The sequence below is a fragment of the Pundamilia nyererei genome, unplaced genomic scaffold (assembly GCF_000239375.1).
Source record: "Pundamilia nyererei isolate P.nyererei 1_Seehausen unplaced genomic scaffold, PunNye1.0 scaffold00329, whole genome shotgun sequence".
Taxonomy (NCBI): Eukaryota; Metazoa; Chordata; class Actinopteri; order Cichliformes; family Cichlidae; genus Pundamilia; species Pundamilia nyererei.
In genome coordinates this window covers 82,256-98,438 of record NW_005187730.1, presented here as the reverse complement: position 1 = coordinate 98,438, position 16,183 = coordinate 82,256, and the positions used below count along the sequence as shown (strand labels likewise).

General features: G+C 40.4%; 1 protein-coding gene across 10 annotated transcripts in view; it reads left to right on the top strand.

Moving 5' to 3' along the window:
• The window catches only part of afdna (afadin, adherens junction formation factor a), a 116,128-nt gene that overhangs the window by 28,418 nt on the left and 71,527 nt on the right, over positions 1-16,183 (top strand). For 7 of the 10 annotated variants that reach the window (XM_013915595.1, XM_013915596.1, XM_005751829.1 and 4 more), the window contains exons 2-6: positions 11,287-11,482; positions 11,610-11,722; positions 12,986-13,143; positions 13,324-13,478; positions 15,259-15,416. In XM_013915595.1, the coding sequence (XP_013771049.1) occupies positions 11,287-11,482; positions 11,610-11,722; positions 12,986-13,143; positions 13,324-13,478; positions 15,259-15,416 (780 nt within the window). The remainder of the gene's footprint in view (positions 1-11,286; positions 11,483-11,609; positions 11,723-12,985; positions 13,144-13,323; positions 13,479-15,258; positions 15,417-16,183) is intronic. The other 3 variants (XM_013915593.1, XM_013915598.1, XM_013915597.1) reach the window with 1 other exon arrangement.

Genomic DNA, 16,183 nt, shown 5'->3' with positions numbered 1-16,183 from the left:
CTAAGTTAGCCAAGCTCAGTGATCTAATGATATAACCTGTTTGTTTGGCATGTTGTGCAAGGTGTCACAGAGTTCAGCAACATTTCCAATATTGTTTGATTACCAGTTTAAAAAGACTTAACTTCGGTAAGAGAAATGTTTTGTTTTTTTTAACCCCCATATTATTTTTTCTTTCTTTTGAATGAATAGTAAACCAGTCACCATGAACAGCCCTTAATTTAGATGTTAAAATGTGTGAAACATAGCTGTTTGCTACAGTAGTTGCCATGTGAGCCTCATCATGTGAGGACTGCTTGACAGAACCAAACATTTTTGCAGGGAATTTCCTTCATTCCAATGATAATTTCAGTGATTAAATAAGTAAAGCTAAGAGCTGTTGGTAGAGAGCTAGAGCCTGATTTGCAAACGTTTTTAGCCATAAAGCCCACCTCACAAGGACATCAGTAACAATGACACTTTGAAGGGCCCAGCTATGTAGACCTTGCTCTAGATAGCTTTGTTGACCAAACTCTTTCTGTCATTTGAGGTAAATGAGTTTAAAAAAAATTTTTTTTTAGGGAAGAGTGAAAGCCCTGTAGATAGCAAATCAAGCACACCTTTTACATTTACAGCAAAGTCAAATGAGAACTTTGCAGTAAAAATTGCAAAAGCAAAGGAAAAATCATTTTTATAATTATCTTGTCAGGTTGTTTTGGTTTTTTTGGTTTTTTTTTTGCAGGTCTGATTTGTGGCCAGACATCACTGCACGAGTCCAGAAAATTTATGCCATACCTTCCCACAATGCTTTACTCAGTCAGAATGACTGGGTGGGCAGGATGGATGGGGGATGGAGGCTGGGCAGCCCGATACCGAAGCAGAAACTCACCTGAAACAAAGAGGCCTTTCTTCGCAGCCACAGAGGAAATGTGTGCTTTTAGTCATTCATTCAGGACAACAAACCTCAGCTGCACGGCTTTGTTTTTCCTGGTGGTTCAGTTTGTTTTTGCTCTGCAGGAAATTCTACAACAGTACAGTCATTCCAGTTTAATGCTTTCAGCTTTGATTTATTAGTATTTTGAAAATGGAACTTTTTTTAAGCGTCCATCACCTGATTGGTCAGAAAGTTTAATCCCAACAGGGGTCCTTATGGGTCTTGTGTGTTTCTCTCTAAAGTTAGAGGCCAGCAGTAAATCAACAACAGTCCTGCATTACATAATCAAATGGTGGTGCTCTACGTGCCGAATTCCTGCCTTGAAATAAGCCATTTCACTGCTGCTTTTCGATTGGAGGAAGGCATTTGTGTAGACATTGGTAGAGTGTTTCTTGAGACTTGTGATGTCTACATAACTGAGTCAGCATGTGGTTTATGTCTCTTTATACTTTATTCCAAATTTCTTAAATGCTACCCCCCAACACACTTCTAAACTACCCAGTTATATTTGATGTTTGACAAAAATGAATGTTTTTGTTTTGTAGAGAAGTTATTCCAGAATCACTGTACAGTGAATGTTTCCAATAGATTTCCAACCTGTCTAACACAGGCTCTTGTCAGAGTAGCTGTCTAGCTTGCATTGGATTTCCAAAGCAGAAGAATAAATGTTGATTGCTGCAGCTTGTGACTGGGGAGCTGGAGTCCATCTGACTGGGAGGAGAGACTCACTGGAGAACCAGCTGATTGTTTTCAAGGATGTGAAGTAATGGGACACAGGAATGGCTAGCTTGTTATAGATGACTTGAAATAAAAGTAGTTGTAGTAGCAAAGAAGAATAAAAAGCTAACTAAAATAAAAACATTTTGGAAATGTCTTCGGTTCTAATCCTTGCACATTAAGCTTAGGGAGACTTAAATGTTTACGTGGCTACTGATTAGCTGTTTACATTGTAAAAACTGCCCCTGACAAATATTTCCCTACATTTTAATAGAGAAAACCAATACTAGCACTGATGCTAAGAAATCTAAATATATACAATAAATACAAATTGCAAAATATACCCAGGCAGCCCACCTAAGTGAGATGCAAGTGTGTGGAAACACTCATATTTACAGCGTAGTTATTCTGAGTTACTCTGTTTCTCTCCACACATTTGGAATAACAAGTGGTGCGTTTCTGGCACTTTTGCTTAATCTTTTGCTCTGCCCTTCAGCTCAGCAGTTAAATGAGGATTTATCTCTTCATGTGACCCACGGCTTTGCTTTTTGGACATCTTGTTCTCCTTCTTTGATGGACCTACAAAACGGCCCATATATACAGCATGTCGCGTTTATCCCTGAAAACAAGTTGTTAAAATGTTCTTAAATTTAAGTGCACCATCAAAACAGGTCCTAAAGATTTATTACTGAGCTTTATTCTTACACTTATCGAGAGCTTGCTTGAGGGTGTGTCCTTAACTTGTATTCAAGTGGGGGAAGAAAAGTAGGAGAGGATGGGATTTCTGATATTACATCTGCAACCGCAAGTATCAGTGAGATATTTGATATCAAGGATAATGCCGTGTAAGCCTCACATCCCATGGCTATTTAAAGGAATGGGAAAGTAATTCTCCTGCTTCAGGGTTTCTCATCTTCACCTCTCTCCCTCTCCTGATGTCTTATTCTTCTTTGGTATGCCGTGAAGTCTTTGAAATGCCCCCGCTCGGATGACTTTCCCCCCCCCACGTCTGCCTTAAAAACCTCGGTCCAGCTGACCTTAGACACTGGCTTAGGGAGGAATCCCCCCATGTTTCTGCAGGTGGGGCTGCAACAATATTGACTCAGGAATTCAGTTCATTTTATTAGGCTCATGTTCGTGTGTGTGTATGACGCACAGCAGCTGGAATCTGTTCTCATTTTTAAACAGCCATCACCCAGAAAGCTCTTCTCCTCCCAGCTTCAAATTCATCGTTTCAGTGCCAAAAACTAAAAAAAAATCCAAATTTAAGTTTCAGTGTCTCCATGGAAACTAGGGGTTTCACCTTTTTCTGGTTTGCCAGTATTGGTATTTAATTATAAACACGACTGCAGTATGAGAGAGGGTGAAATCACAGTGTTAAGCACTTTTGTTTTTGTTTATTTGTATTTTAGGGTGGGGATCAGAGCTGTGGTTTTGAAGTCCAGCAACATAGCAGCTTAGCTGTAAGCTGTCCAAACCAGGGACACATGCTGCCTAGAATGAGTTTTTTTTTTTTGTTTTTGTTTTTTTAGGCTGCAAGTCTAGTGATAAGTGTGCAGTTTTATCCCAAAAAGTTCCTCAATGCCAAATTCAGAAAGACAATAGAGGGTGAGATCTTATCCTTAGACTCCTTAGAATTTATCTGAGACCTTAAATTGACCATGACCAAGTAATGGGAAACATTTTATTGGCTGTAATTGTTTTCATATTGCAGTTCAATCCCATCCCTGTGAGCATGAGCCTCCCCAAATTGAGATCAGACATAGAGCCAGCTGAAATGACTGCTTACGGGTGCAGCAGATGTATAATAAAGCCAAACTCAGGAAATGGTGCCCTGCTCTTACTGTCTGCAAGACGCTTATATAACAGGTGTGTTCAAGTGCACACCTGCATGTTTCCATTCAGATATAAAGGGTAACAAATATAAAATGCTGGTGTCCTTGTGTTACATTTGGTGTCAAAGTGTTTTCTGAGGTGTCCTAGTGTCAAAGATACACGCTCTATAAGAGAGATTGGATGCCAGCTGGGGTTCTTTGTTGCACTTCTCTCTGGATTGGTTTCCACGCCACAGACGTGCAACAAGAGCATTTTAATTAAAACTGCTACACACAGAAAATTATCCAGACATCAAAATCATACATGACAACATGTATTATTAAAGTCCTTTTAGAAACAAGTTTCATTCCTGGCAGTCATGCTCATAACAACTCCAGGTAGTTATTTTGAGTCTACAAAGGGTTTCCAGCAGTGTATTAGGCTCAGCAGGACACCAGTTTCGTAGTTAAATTACTGCGGTGTTGACTTGCCATACTTAACCTACTGTTCCCATTAACAGTTTTATACCTTTAAGGAAAAGCTTGGAAAAAGGTGGTGCTTGGAAATAAACTTTTCAAAAGTTTCTTAATGGCCTCCTCTGGCATCTAAGTTGATGCTGAGCAACTCGAGTACAGGTTTGAGCTGTGCATGTTGGCCTTAAACTTGGGTTTTGGCTTAATAATTTTTTGGTTTCTCCTCGAGATTTCAGCTGTGGATATTTTTTTGGAGCGCTTTATCTTTTTTATGTCAGCACTGTGGCATCACACCTTTTCTAAATGATATTTTGGAATAATGTTAGTTTCAAGAAAACCCAAGCACTTAAACCAATGAGCCATGGATGCTTTGTATTTTTAGCAACAGCATTTATATAGAGTTCTTCCTGTAAATTGTTGGGAATAACGAGTTTGAGATCTCATTTAGATCTCGGTGTTTGCCTGCAGCCAATGGATTCATCAGAATTGAAAGATGGGAACCAGGAGTATGGAATCGTTTACCTGCATGGTTGTGAATGGTGTCCATCTTATCCCGAGTACTGTGTGGTATCTCTGTTATCTTTAGACAGCAGCTCTGCTCAGTCTCAGCACAGCAGAGACACATCAGAACCCAGGAGTGGTTTACGTGGAGGTCTGGTTAGTTTCCTTAGCACTTGATAACCTCCTACCCACCGTCCCCCACAAGTTTATCTCTCTCACACACACACACACACACACACACACACACACACACACACACACACTGTAGCTACATTTATTTAGGGCAGATTTAAGAAGGCTCCGGAGGCCGTGCTGCTTTTACTTGGGAGAATAGTGAGAAAGAGATGTGAAAGGATGATAAGAAAGTGAGACATGATGATGTCAGTAGGAATGGGTACCCAAACCTGGTGTTAAATGGGTCCTGGTACATAAGTTATCTCTTGCATTTGATCTGACCACCTCTGTTACTGTTTAAGACTTGAATCTACGATGCATGCTTCCCTATTTACTTCTTGGTAGAGTTTTTCCCTGTGTTTGTCAGGGCGGGGCAACTTTGCCTCACCCTGGTCTTTGTGAGGAAGGTGGAGAGAATTGAGTGCTAAAAAGTGTGGTTGCACTTTACTAGAGTCGATGCTGACACTGCTTTTACAAGCAAAAAACCTGATGAAAACACGAGCAGTCTGTTGAAACGTTTGATGAAAGTCCATTACCATTAGGTGGAGAAAGGCAAAGTTTTTGACTGGCTCACTCATAGTTGTTCCATGTTGTGTTATACTAGCAGCCTGAAACCGTGCACACAAATTATATAAATTATTGGTTTTCATATGTATAATGTGAACGTGGGTTAATAATTAAGAGTAACCATATTAGCAAGCTGAGAGTTAGGGATGCATGTATTCAGTCAGGACTGGGCGATAAATAAATGTAATTACAAAAAAGATTTTCTTCCAAAGTTTATGAAAATAATTGGTGGGGGAAAATAGTCATTTTTATTTTCATTTTGCATTAATTTCTGCTGTTTCTTATCATGCTGTAAAAATTATAAATGGTTTATGATGTTATGGACAACATCACCTGCCCCTCCGGAGCCAAGAGTTTCCACTGCATCCCACACCAATACAGATGATTTTTAGACAAATGATCTTTTTGCTGTTTTGTTGTTGTAGTTTTTTTTTTTTTTTTTTCTTTTTCTAGCAACCTTCAGGTTAGTGATCTCAGAAACTCTCCTGACACTGACTTGTTTTCTTTTCTTGGATTGTGTACCAGTGACCCTTGTATACAGAAAGTGGAAGTACTGTTTCATAACTTCTGCTGAGGGTGCACACTGAGTTAATGATGAGTATTAGAGAGGCTGTAACATCCTGTACAACATGCTTCCAGTTTACTGTTTGACCTCAGGCAGCACTGGGCAAACGTGTGCTCATCAAAAATCTTTTGCAAGGAGGAAGGTTTACAGGATTGTTTTGAACATGTTTTTTTTTTAAATTTGATTTTATTTCCTACTGTTGTGCCATTAAAATAATGAAATGTTTTAATAAAGTTTTAAATTCCTTCCTGTCACCTTATTTGCCAACAGACCAATATAGTTGGTCTGGACCGTCTTCCTAATAGTCCAGATTGTCCTGTTGTCCCTCTTTGAATACCATCACTGCAGGGGGTTAACTTGTACTTATCCAAGCAGAATTAGGAATGAAGCATTTAAAAAAAGAGCAAAGCCAAAGAGAAGATTTATGGATTTACTGAGCGGGCATGCTGAGGGTTGGTGTGTCCAAAGAGGGTGCAAGAGAGAGGGTGAGTGGCGTTAAATCAGGGAGCAGCCAAAAGAAGTAGTTACCAGACATCAGCTTCTTGCTTTAGGTCTGTAGTTCTAATGTGACTGTTTCTGAATATTACTTTAGGGTTATGAACATATTTTTGGTTTTATTCAAAGTGCTTACATACTGATATTCAAAGGTACAAAATTACTTGGGTAATACCCTGTGAAAATGTTGTTTCTTTTAAAAGGGTGAAGTATTTGCTGTATTATTTATTTATTTTTTAGTCTTGTACGGTAATGACACTACATTTGGCTTAAAGTTTAATCCACTGCTCCCACACATGAGACACGCACCAGGTGGGAGCTCTTAAAAAAAGAAAAAAAGCTGCAGTGTGAAGTAAACTCACTTACACATGCAAACAAAGGCGTGACCTTCGAACTCTTCCCTTAGAGACCTTTGAACCTGAGCTGTTAGTCAGTTGGATTTGAAAATCCAGGTTATCTCTCACGCAGTATGGTTTCCCTCCACTGTCACTGTTAGTTGCACGCTCTCACACAGTTGAGCATGTGAGAGATTGTTTAGTAGAGAAATACTACAGCTTGCTGTGACTAAATTACTTTCAGTTTTCACTTCTAATAACGACATTGTGATTTTATCCAATACTAACACAAGTGGAGGAGGAGGATTTACTGCCACAGATACTTAAATAACAAAGTGATGACAAAAACATTTTTAGAGATTTTATAGAGATGAGCCTCCTTACATATTCTAAATATGTGTCAGTGTTTTTTCACAACATATTAGGAATATTGCACATATGCAAACAAAGGGTTTGTTTGGGTTTTGTAGCAAGATGGTAATAAAGGAGGGAAAAAGTAGATATAGTCCAGGTGAGGTGTTGATGCCTATCAATGACCCTGTCCAGCTCTCATATAACGACAGTTATTCTTGAGTCTTTGTTGGACACAAACTTTCTCATGCCACCCTGGAGGAGCCAGACTACCCGTGCAACCTGAATGCTATCAGTAATGACAAGGACACTACCAAAAATCAAAACTAGAAACAACTAAAGTCTGACATAGCTCATCTGCTATTTGTGTGAGAATTGAAGGGGCTTAATAAATTGAAAATGTAACGGCTATCTATGGTATTGGCCTGCATTACACTCACTCTGTGTACGCGAGCATTCCCTGATGCTTGACACAGTGAAGAAAGGGAACTACACAGATGCACAAACTTCTGTAGTGCCACATATGGTCTAACATGCAGTAATTACATGGCATTAGTTAATTTGTGTACATAGAGCATATGTCGACCCAGCATATATAAACACGCTGACAGAACTAGTGGAACATCAAAGACTCCCCTAAACCTCAGCCGATTCCTCTCTGCCATCACTCGACTGGAAATGTGGGACTGCGTGCGTTTGACAGGCGGAGCGCAGCAGCTCTTATCCGGGCTGTTGTTTGTTGGTATACTGCTGCATTAGCATTTCTACTCAAACCATGTGCTGTCTGTGAAACATGGAAGAAAACAGAAAAAGCTGTTGGGGGATTATTGGAGTGAAAGCTGCAGAAGCATAAACGGAGCCATTTGTTCCTGTTCTGCTCTTTTATTTGATATGTTTGAATTTTTTTTGCCTAAATTTTATTTTTTTTATTCTAATATTTCCTGTAATCTGGTTTGATCCAAGACAATTGTCAACTGTGGAGGACAATAAAGTAACAGTAGTCCTGTGTCTAAGTATTGTCTCCTTTGCCTGCTCTCCTTTCCTTTTCTGTCTAAAAATAATATCAAAGATAATTTTTCCTCCATAAAATCACTAGATCATTATTTGAAACATTCCTCAGCCTCAAAGTCAGGGTCGCCAGGTTGTAGTAGCTGAAAAGATAAAAATAATTGCACATTTTATTATTTTAGCAAAGTAAGTGCTTGAAATAGGTCACAAAATTAAGTTTAGAGTTGATCTTAAAGAAGACTTGCCTACACACTGGATTAACGCTGCACTCATGTCAGGTCTATGAAGCTGGGAACTGATATTCACACAGCCACTGCGTGCCTTTTTGTTGCACGAGACAGGATGGCATTGAAAAAAAAATGGAAGAACATGCTGAACTGTTTTCACTTTAGTCCAGTTTTAGCTTTCCTGCATAACAAGTGTGTTGGCATGGAGGTATATGAGTATTGACTATATACAGATTATCACCCACCACTCAAACTGGAGACGGAGCTTTTAGCCTTACTAGTTGTTTTACTGTGTACACTGTTGGTTTTTAAACTATTAAAGTAAAGGGATTGTGAAAGCTGAGTGTGATTTACAGATTATTTAAATGTGTAGTTGTGTGCAGTTTGTAGATCAAAGCATTGATGGTTGGGGGGAGTAAGGTGCATAAACTTAATTGTAAACTGTTTGCAGCTGTGCCATTGTGCGAGTGCTGCTAGCCCAAATTCGCAGCCATGGCGCTACCGGATCGGGCTTGCGAGCAGTCCTTATTGCAAGTATTCAGGATGTTGGAGCGAAGGACAACATGAAGGAGCCTGCTCACTTGTTGCCCTGTATTTAAAATGTTCGACAGCTTGATTTCAAGAGTTTAATCAATGACTTTTTAATCACTTGACATAAAGAAGTGCTTCTGACTTAGTAAGATGTTTTTTTGTTATACACTGCAGGTATATAAACAAAAAAAAATTATAACTATAAGACTAAATATGAATTTATTGTAATTTATGGTTTAGTTATTGTGCGACCAAACATTGTATTTCAGAGGGACACATGAACTGTGTGCTCTATGTGCAATAATATGTTCTGATACTATATCCATGGTGTAAATTGAGCTGATGTTAGATGCTGCTGCTTTAGTCTCTTGTGATTGGTTAGAGTTAATTAAATCCCCTCCCCCTTGGAAACTTGTGGAAATGAGTGGACGCAATGTCAGTACTGGTCCACAACTTTAAGATTATGACTTTCAGGAGTTTAGGGCTGGATTATTTAGGGGTGTAGATGGCTGAGATGAGACTTTGCAGGAATGCACCATCATCTGGAGGTGCACTGAACTTGAACTACACGTGGCTGCCCTTAACAGTTCCCAGTGGCCCCAGAAGGTGTCTGCTGTTGTACTGACCAGTGTGTTAATTATCCACCGCTCGCTCTAAGCTGGGCCTTGTTTGAACCTCAGTGTCTCCACGGTAACTGTAACCAACAGTTACGCAAGCTTGACAACGGCAGCCCTCGATGACCCACATTCCAGCAGTAAATCACAACGCGTGCACATTCCCGACTCCACCCTTGCCTATCGAAACTGTTCTCAGTGTTTCCACTCGACGGGGAAGGGGAGGCGGCGAGTTAGAACGAGGCGGGGAACGTTTTCACTTCTGTCGGCCTCTTTTTTTTTTTTTTTTTTTCTCTCCTGTTTTTTCTATATGGAACAAAGTCCACAAACTGTGCAGAATTAGTGTAGTTGAATCTTTTGTTGGAAGTCTTTCTGCACACACTCCTCAGCCTCAGATTAAATGGTTGAATTTGTTTGCTTGCATTCCCTATTAGAAGCTGGCATGCGAGTTGTTTTGTTGGCATGCTGACAGAAAAGATATCTGCGGTCTAGGAGATCCACAGTGAAGACACAACATCTTTCCTGCCATAATAAAATGTAACAATTTCTTATGAAGTAAACCTTAAAGACACTCTCTCAGTGCTTACTCTGTACACTGAGAATATATATAACTGTCGCTTCCTGACCAATGGGTTCTCTGAAAATGACGTCACTATTCATGAAACGTTACTTGGACCATGGTGCTCGAGTAGTATCTGCATTTTGTTCCACAGGTTCATCCACTTGTCCTGGCATTCACCTTAAAGTGGCAACATTTAATGCTGCACTTAAGAAGGCGTGCATCCCCCCCCCCTGATGCCAGAAACTAATCAGCGTCTGTGAGAAACTATATATGGCTTTATGTGTTCATAGCTGCCTTCATCTTACTTGAATATCTTTCCACAAGTTTGTCTCTCGCTTTCAATTTGTTTTTGTCCCCTAGAGTGAGATACAATCACCTACTTTTTCAGAGTAATAGCAGCTACTAGCTATGCAATGTTGGCAAGCTCCTGAATACCTTAGATCTTTCTCTGGTGGCGGTTATGATGAAATATGAGGCAGATTTACTGCTGAGCCATAACATATGCATGTGTGTGCACAGGCTGCGAGCTACAGTTGCTGCGTCAGCACAGCGTTGCGTACATACATCAAGGTTTTACACATTCTTGTTCTGTAGTACACTCTGTAGCAGATGAAGGAAATGTCTACATGTAGGCAGTGGATTTCTACACATGTAGAGAAAATAGCCCTGGGTAGCTGTGTAACACAGGCTGTGTGTGTTCTGCAGAGGTTTCCTTAGACCTGCACAGTGTGCTGAGATAAAGTAGATAAGTAAGTTGGAACACATTAAATCAGTGTGCAGATCAGGAAGGTTCTTGGAAATGACATTTGATAACAATTATATACAAATGACTTTAAGTACATATTTAAGATTTAATTCAAAGTAAACTGGAACTAATCTGTGTTGAACTGCTTGAAAGGGACCTATTACGCTCACTTATGACCTCAAATATACTTCACACGTATACGTAAAGTTTATCCGAAATGACACGCTTCATGGTTGTGATGTCTTCAGTATTTAATGTGATATTTGGATGGCAAACATTCATCTTGTCTATTTAATAACCGATGTCACTGAAGTAAGTTGTTGTGCTCAAAACTTGATGCATGTGGGCTGACAGTCCATATCGGTGAATAACTGATCAGCCTTCTTTTCCTGTCGTCGCACAACCTGCTGACACACTCGGCTCTCTGGATCTCAGCCAGCCTTGCATTTTTTTGCTCTCCCGCCACAGTCGAGGCTGCTGAACAGCCACCTTAAGAGCACCATCCTGCATTAATAATACGTCTGAGCTACTGTTTATGCCCTATTTTCTTTCAGTCTTCAATGTTAATATCCAAGCATTTGTTTATGCTCTGCATGTAAACGCAATTGTGTTGAATGTAAATGTTTGGTGTATTTTTGTAATTTGCGGCTTGTATAAACAGAATTAGTGACTCTCTTCCTGTGTTTTTTCTAAAAGGACCTGGAGTTCCATGGCGTGATGAGGTTCTACTTCCAGGACCGGGTCGCCGGTAACTTTGCTACCAAGTGCATCAGAGTCTCCAGCACAGCGACAACGCAGGACGTCATTGAAACGTTAGCAGAGAAGTTCAGACCAGACATGAGGATGCTGTCCTCACCAAAATACTCCTTGTACGAGGTCCATGTCAGTGGCGGTGAGTCCCACAGATTTCTGATGCAAGGAAAAGCGCGACAGACTTTACAGAATCAAATTAATTGTAAAAATGGAGAGTAGGAAATGGATGGCTCTCAGGTAAACTGGTCTTTCTGTGTCTGTGTTAGAAGAGCGTCAGCTGGACCTGGACGAGAAGCCTCTTGTTGTGCAGCTGAACTGGAACAAAGACGACAGAGAAGGACGTTTTGTCCTGAAGAATGAGAACGACATCCTGCCCAAGGTCAGCTGCTCTGACTGTTCGGTCCAAGTGTTCACTGTTAATCATTAGGCTTACTAGCGAGATGAATTATTCTTCCATTCATCCGTAGCCTGTCAAGGAAAAACGAATCATTTTAAATCACTTTGTTCAGCTCTTCAAGATCACAAAGATACAAATGCGCATTGGAAAGGCAACAGCTGCCACTAGAATATAATCAGACTGTATATAAAAGATGGATGCTGCTTGGTTAATGAAGGGCTTTCAAGGAAGCCATCCAGGTATTTTGAGACCAGATGTGACGAGTGAGTGTCTGATTTGGCTTTAAAAACTGAAACGTGTGCTCACTGGCTAAGGACTTGTACTCAGCTTCATTTTCCAATAGGGAAGCTACTTCTATATGTGATACTGCCTTTAAATGGAACATAGTGTTTCCTACACAGACTTTACTTCAGTGAGCTGCTCGGGTATATTTAGCAACCCTCCTTAATCTTTTTCAAGTTTTAAATTTTTTTGAATTTTCTTGGTATTTTTCATTTGCTCTCATGTTTTGTACCAGCTGGCTTCCTGCCAGGTTCCACTTATGGTCCTTAATATCTTTCAGCTGTTCCTTCAGGTTGTCTCTTCAAACTGTGATCTTTTCTATAGTTTTTATATCTTTATCCCACTAACCCTAACCAATTTTAATGATAATAAATGATGTTTTTTTTAATTTGTAATGTAATAAAAAATTAGAAAACGATGAAGCGTAAAAATCTCTGAAGTGTACAACTCAATTTTCGGCGACTCAATGTGCATAAAATTTCGCTCTACCAGCAACCTCAACCAGCCTACCAAACGTTTTTGTGATTTAAAAGTGGAATGTATTATTGTTTACACGTACACTAATCAGTACTATTTGTGATAAGATGTGGTGAGTATTTCACTGCAGGGAGTTACAGGACCGCTCTGATCAGAACCTGGAGCAGGTGGAGGTGTAGTTTATGTCTTCCTGCTCACTGACGATGCAGAGCAAGACAGCAACTACCTGTCTTAATTTAACAGCCTGTGGGGAGCACTGCAGCGTGCCTATTTGACCTTGTAAGAGGTGCTCAGGTTTTAGTGGGTTTTAAAAGTCCCTTTGGGCCCTCAGTCAAATTTGGACATTTTGGCGTACTCGAATGTCACAAAGATGCTGAAGATTTTCTTCTTTTCCTTGATCACTTTGCTCATGTGCCACTTATTCACCCACAAAGGAGTGCATCTATAGCAGTTTTATCACTCAGCCTCACTCTCTTGTTTTTCTAGAAGAGTCAGAGTAACGGGCCTGAGAAGGAGAAGGACGGCGTGATACAGAACTTCAAGAGGACTCTGTCCAAGAAGGAGAAGAAAAAGGAAAAGAAGAGGGAGAAGGAATTCGCCCGAATCCCTGATGGAGACGATCAGACACTGAGTCGCGAGGACGGGTAACGCACTCATTCATCTTACATCCTGACAGTCCTCAGAGATTCTTTTTCTTAATGCGAGGAAAAGCACAGAAAATGACAGAATAGTGATTTAAACTTTTGACCTTTCAGTTCCTTCATCTGACTCCTTTTTTTTCTTCCCTGCGTTTCTTTTTCTGTCCCATTTATTCTTTGGTTTAGAGAAAATCTGGCAGCAGAGGTTTATAAAGACATGCCAGAGACCAGCTTTACCAGGACGATCTCCAACCCAGAGGTGGTGATGAAGAGAAGACGCCAGCAGAAACTGGAGAAACGCATGCAGGAGTTCATGAGCAGCGATGGGAGGCCAGACTCAGGTACTTCTTAGAATTTGCAAATATCTTGTTTACGAGTTTATTCAGACCCTTTTCTCCTAATCCCAACGTGAGCTCGGATTACCAACTGTGCCTAGTCTCGTAGGTGTATTAGTTCAGGGGTGGGTAGAGGAAAAAACAATAGATATATAACAAACACATTCCTTCCCAATTAGATAGCCTGCACCTCATTTATGTTAAAATTAAAAAGCATATAGTGCCATTAGATCCAAAATGTAGACTAATTGAACACTGCTAAAGTGTTTTGTTTCACTTTTTTAATGATGAGACAAGAGATGGAGCTCAGAGGACAGTACGGTATGTTTAATGATCCCATGTGTATTTAAGTTTTTGCTCACTGGAAATAAACTGAAGTCAGAACACATTGGCTCACGTGGGCAGTTTGCACGTGGTATTACTTTAAAATAATGAGACCGTCAACATCAAAGGCTAATCTGATATATTGTTACAGTCATGTGGAAAAGAGCACAGGACTCTAGAGTCCACAGTCACAGCTTCCATAGGACTTAAGAGGGCAAGTAGCAGCCAAGTGCTGCTAATCAAATCAACAAATTCACTGATGATCAACAAGTATGAGCACCTCTGGTTTGGACTGTTCAGGTGTGTGTTGCCAATGTGTTCTGTGTGTTGCCACCAAATTCAATCCAGTGTCAGAGTAACTGCAAAACCCCCAGAATCTTAAATGTTAAAATTCATGATGGTATTTGTTGGAGTAAACAGTAAATTGACCTAAATATGAAAATCAGCTGTGAATACTGACTTTTTATGTCACAAACCGAAATGGCACAGCCAGAGAGGGACCCGGATTGGCTCTAAAACAAGTCTGAATGTCCTTGTATGGCTTAAAGGAAACCTGACGTGAACTCTGGAGATAATCTGCAGCGTGACCTGAACGTCGCAGTTCACTGCCGCTCCTTATCTGGTGTGGAAGGGCATGAGAAAGCAAGTTAAATTCTGTGAAAGCAGGTGTGCACATCTATTGGAGTGGTGTTTATATAACATGCGGATTAGCGGCCCACTTTTTGTTGTTAGTAAATTGTTTTCACTGCTCATCGCTAATTACTCAGAAGTGCCATATGCCATTGGAGCGTCTCACGCTGACATGTTTACGCACACAGACATACGTCGTGGACGTGCCGAATGAATGAAGCAAACATGCTGACTGGTTCAGCGTGTGACTCAGGCATTACCTAATCACTCTGCCAGACAGACAGATGGACGAGTGAACCGGCTCTAAAAACGGCTCAAACCACTGTCCGCATGCACATGCAGCTGGTGAGGCAGGACGGCCGGTGGTTAGACGGTGACGTTCTCCCGGCAGAAAGCACTATTTAAAAAAACAAACAAAACACCCTTATTTTATGTAATGAAAATCCTGTTTGCTCTGCTGAAGCCTTCTTTTGTGGCATTTACAAAGGTGATCATTTTCAGTTGACACGTCCCCGTTACATGGCTACATGTTCCACCAGATGAAAGTTGTTATAAGCATTACGTTATTGCTTTTCCCCAAACTCATCTAAAAGTGTACGCAAGAAAGTTTAACGTCCAGGTCAAGCAAGAAAGGATAGACCGAGAACTGATGGTGACAGAAGTTTGTAAAGTGGGAGTCTGCTAGCACCATTACATTGGCTATATTAAATGCAGTCAAAAATGAAACTAAATGTGAAAAATACACCCAAGTTCACTGAAGTAAAACTAGAACTAAGTGTGAAACAGTATTTAGTGCTTTTGCATTCAGAACTAACATGCTCCGTCTCTGCAGGAGGCACTTTGAGGATATACGCTGACAGTCTGAAGCCCAATATCCCGTATAAAACCATCCTCCTCTCCACGAGAGACACAGCTGACTTTGCTGTGGTGGAGGCTCTGGAGAAGTATGGACTAGAGAAGGAGAACCCCAAAGAGTACTGCATTGCTCGGGTAAGTTTTCTTAAAAATCTGTAAACCCATCTTGTCACCTTCTCACGCTCCCAGTAAACACATCCATCAACACCATAAAATCTGCTTTGTTCTCGCTAAAATTAAAATCTAGTTAAATTAGGTTTAGTTCCTCCAGCTGCAGCAAATTCCATCAAACCCACGTTAACAGTAACAGAGTTTGAGCTTTTGTCACAGTTTAATATGTGATTTTATTTTTGAGGACACTGCGTGATGTTCACAGCTCATATTTGATCTTCATGGTTAGAGGTGTAATGTTTCCAAAATCATGTTTTCGTTTTGCCAGACTAGCATACTTTAACAACTCCACATGGGACTCATCGTGAGATGGGACATTTGTATCGCCATTTCTGTTGTCGTCTGAGAATTGTTACACCGTTAATCCTGCTTCTCTGCACTATACAACCTTGACGCTCCGAGTTCAGTAATAAACACCTTTATCATCCTCCTGAGAGGCTGTGGAAAGTTAAGTTCACTGTCAGTGCCACAAGGGTCACCACTGCTGTCAGTAAACATTGTAACAGCTTCCAATACGAGGAGCGTGCTATATATCCCACCTTTAAGGCACATTTTAAACACATTTTCTCTTTTTTTGGTTCCTGTTTAAATGAAGATGACTAATAAAAGTTGGAAAAGAAAAATCCATGCCCACTTCACAGGAATGGCAGATTGAAAAGGAAAGCTTAAGGAATGCAGCTCAGTTACTTTCAGACCGAGTGCCACAGTAGCAGCAGATGCTCTATTATATC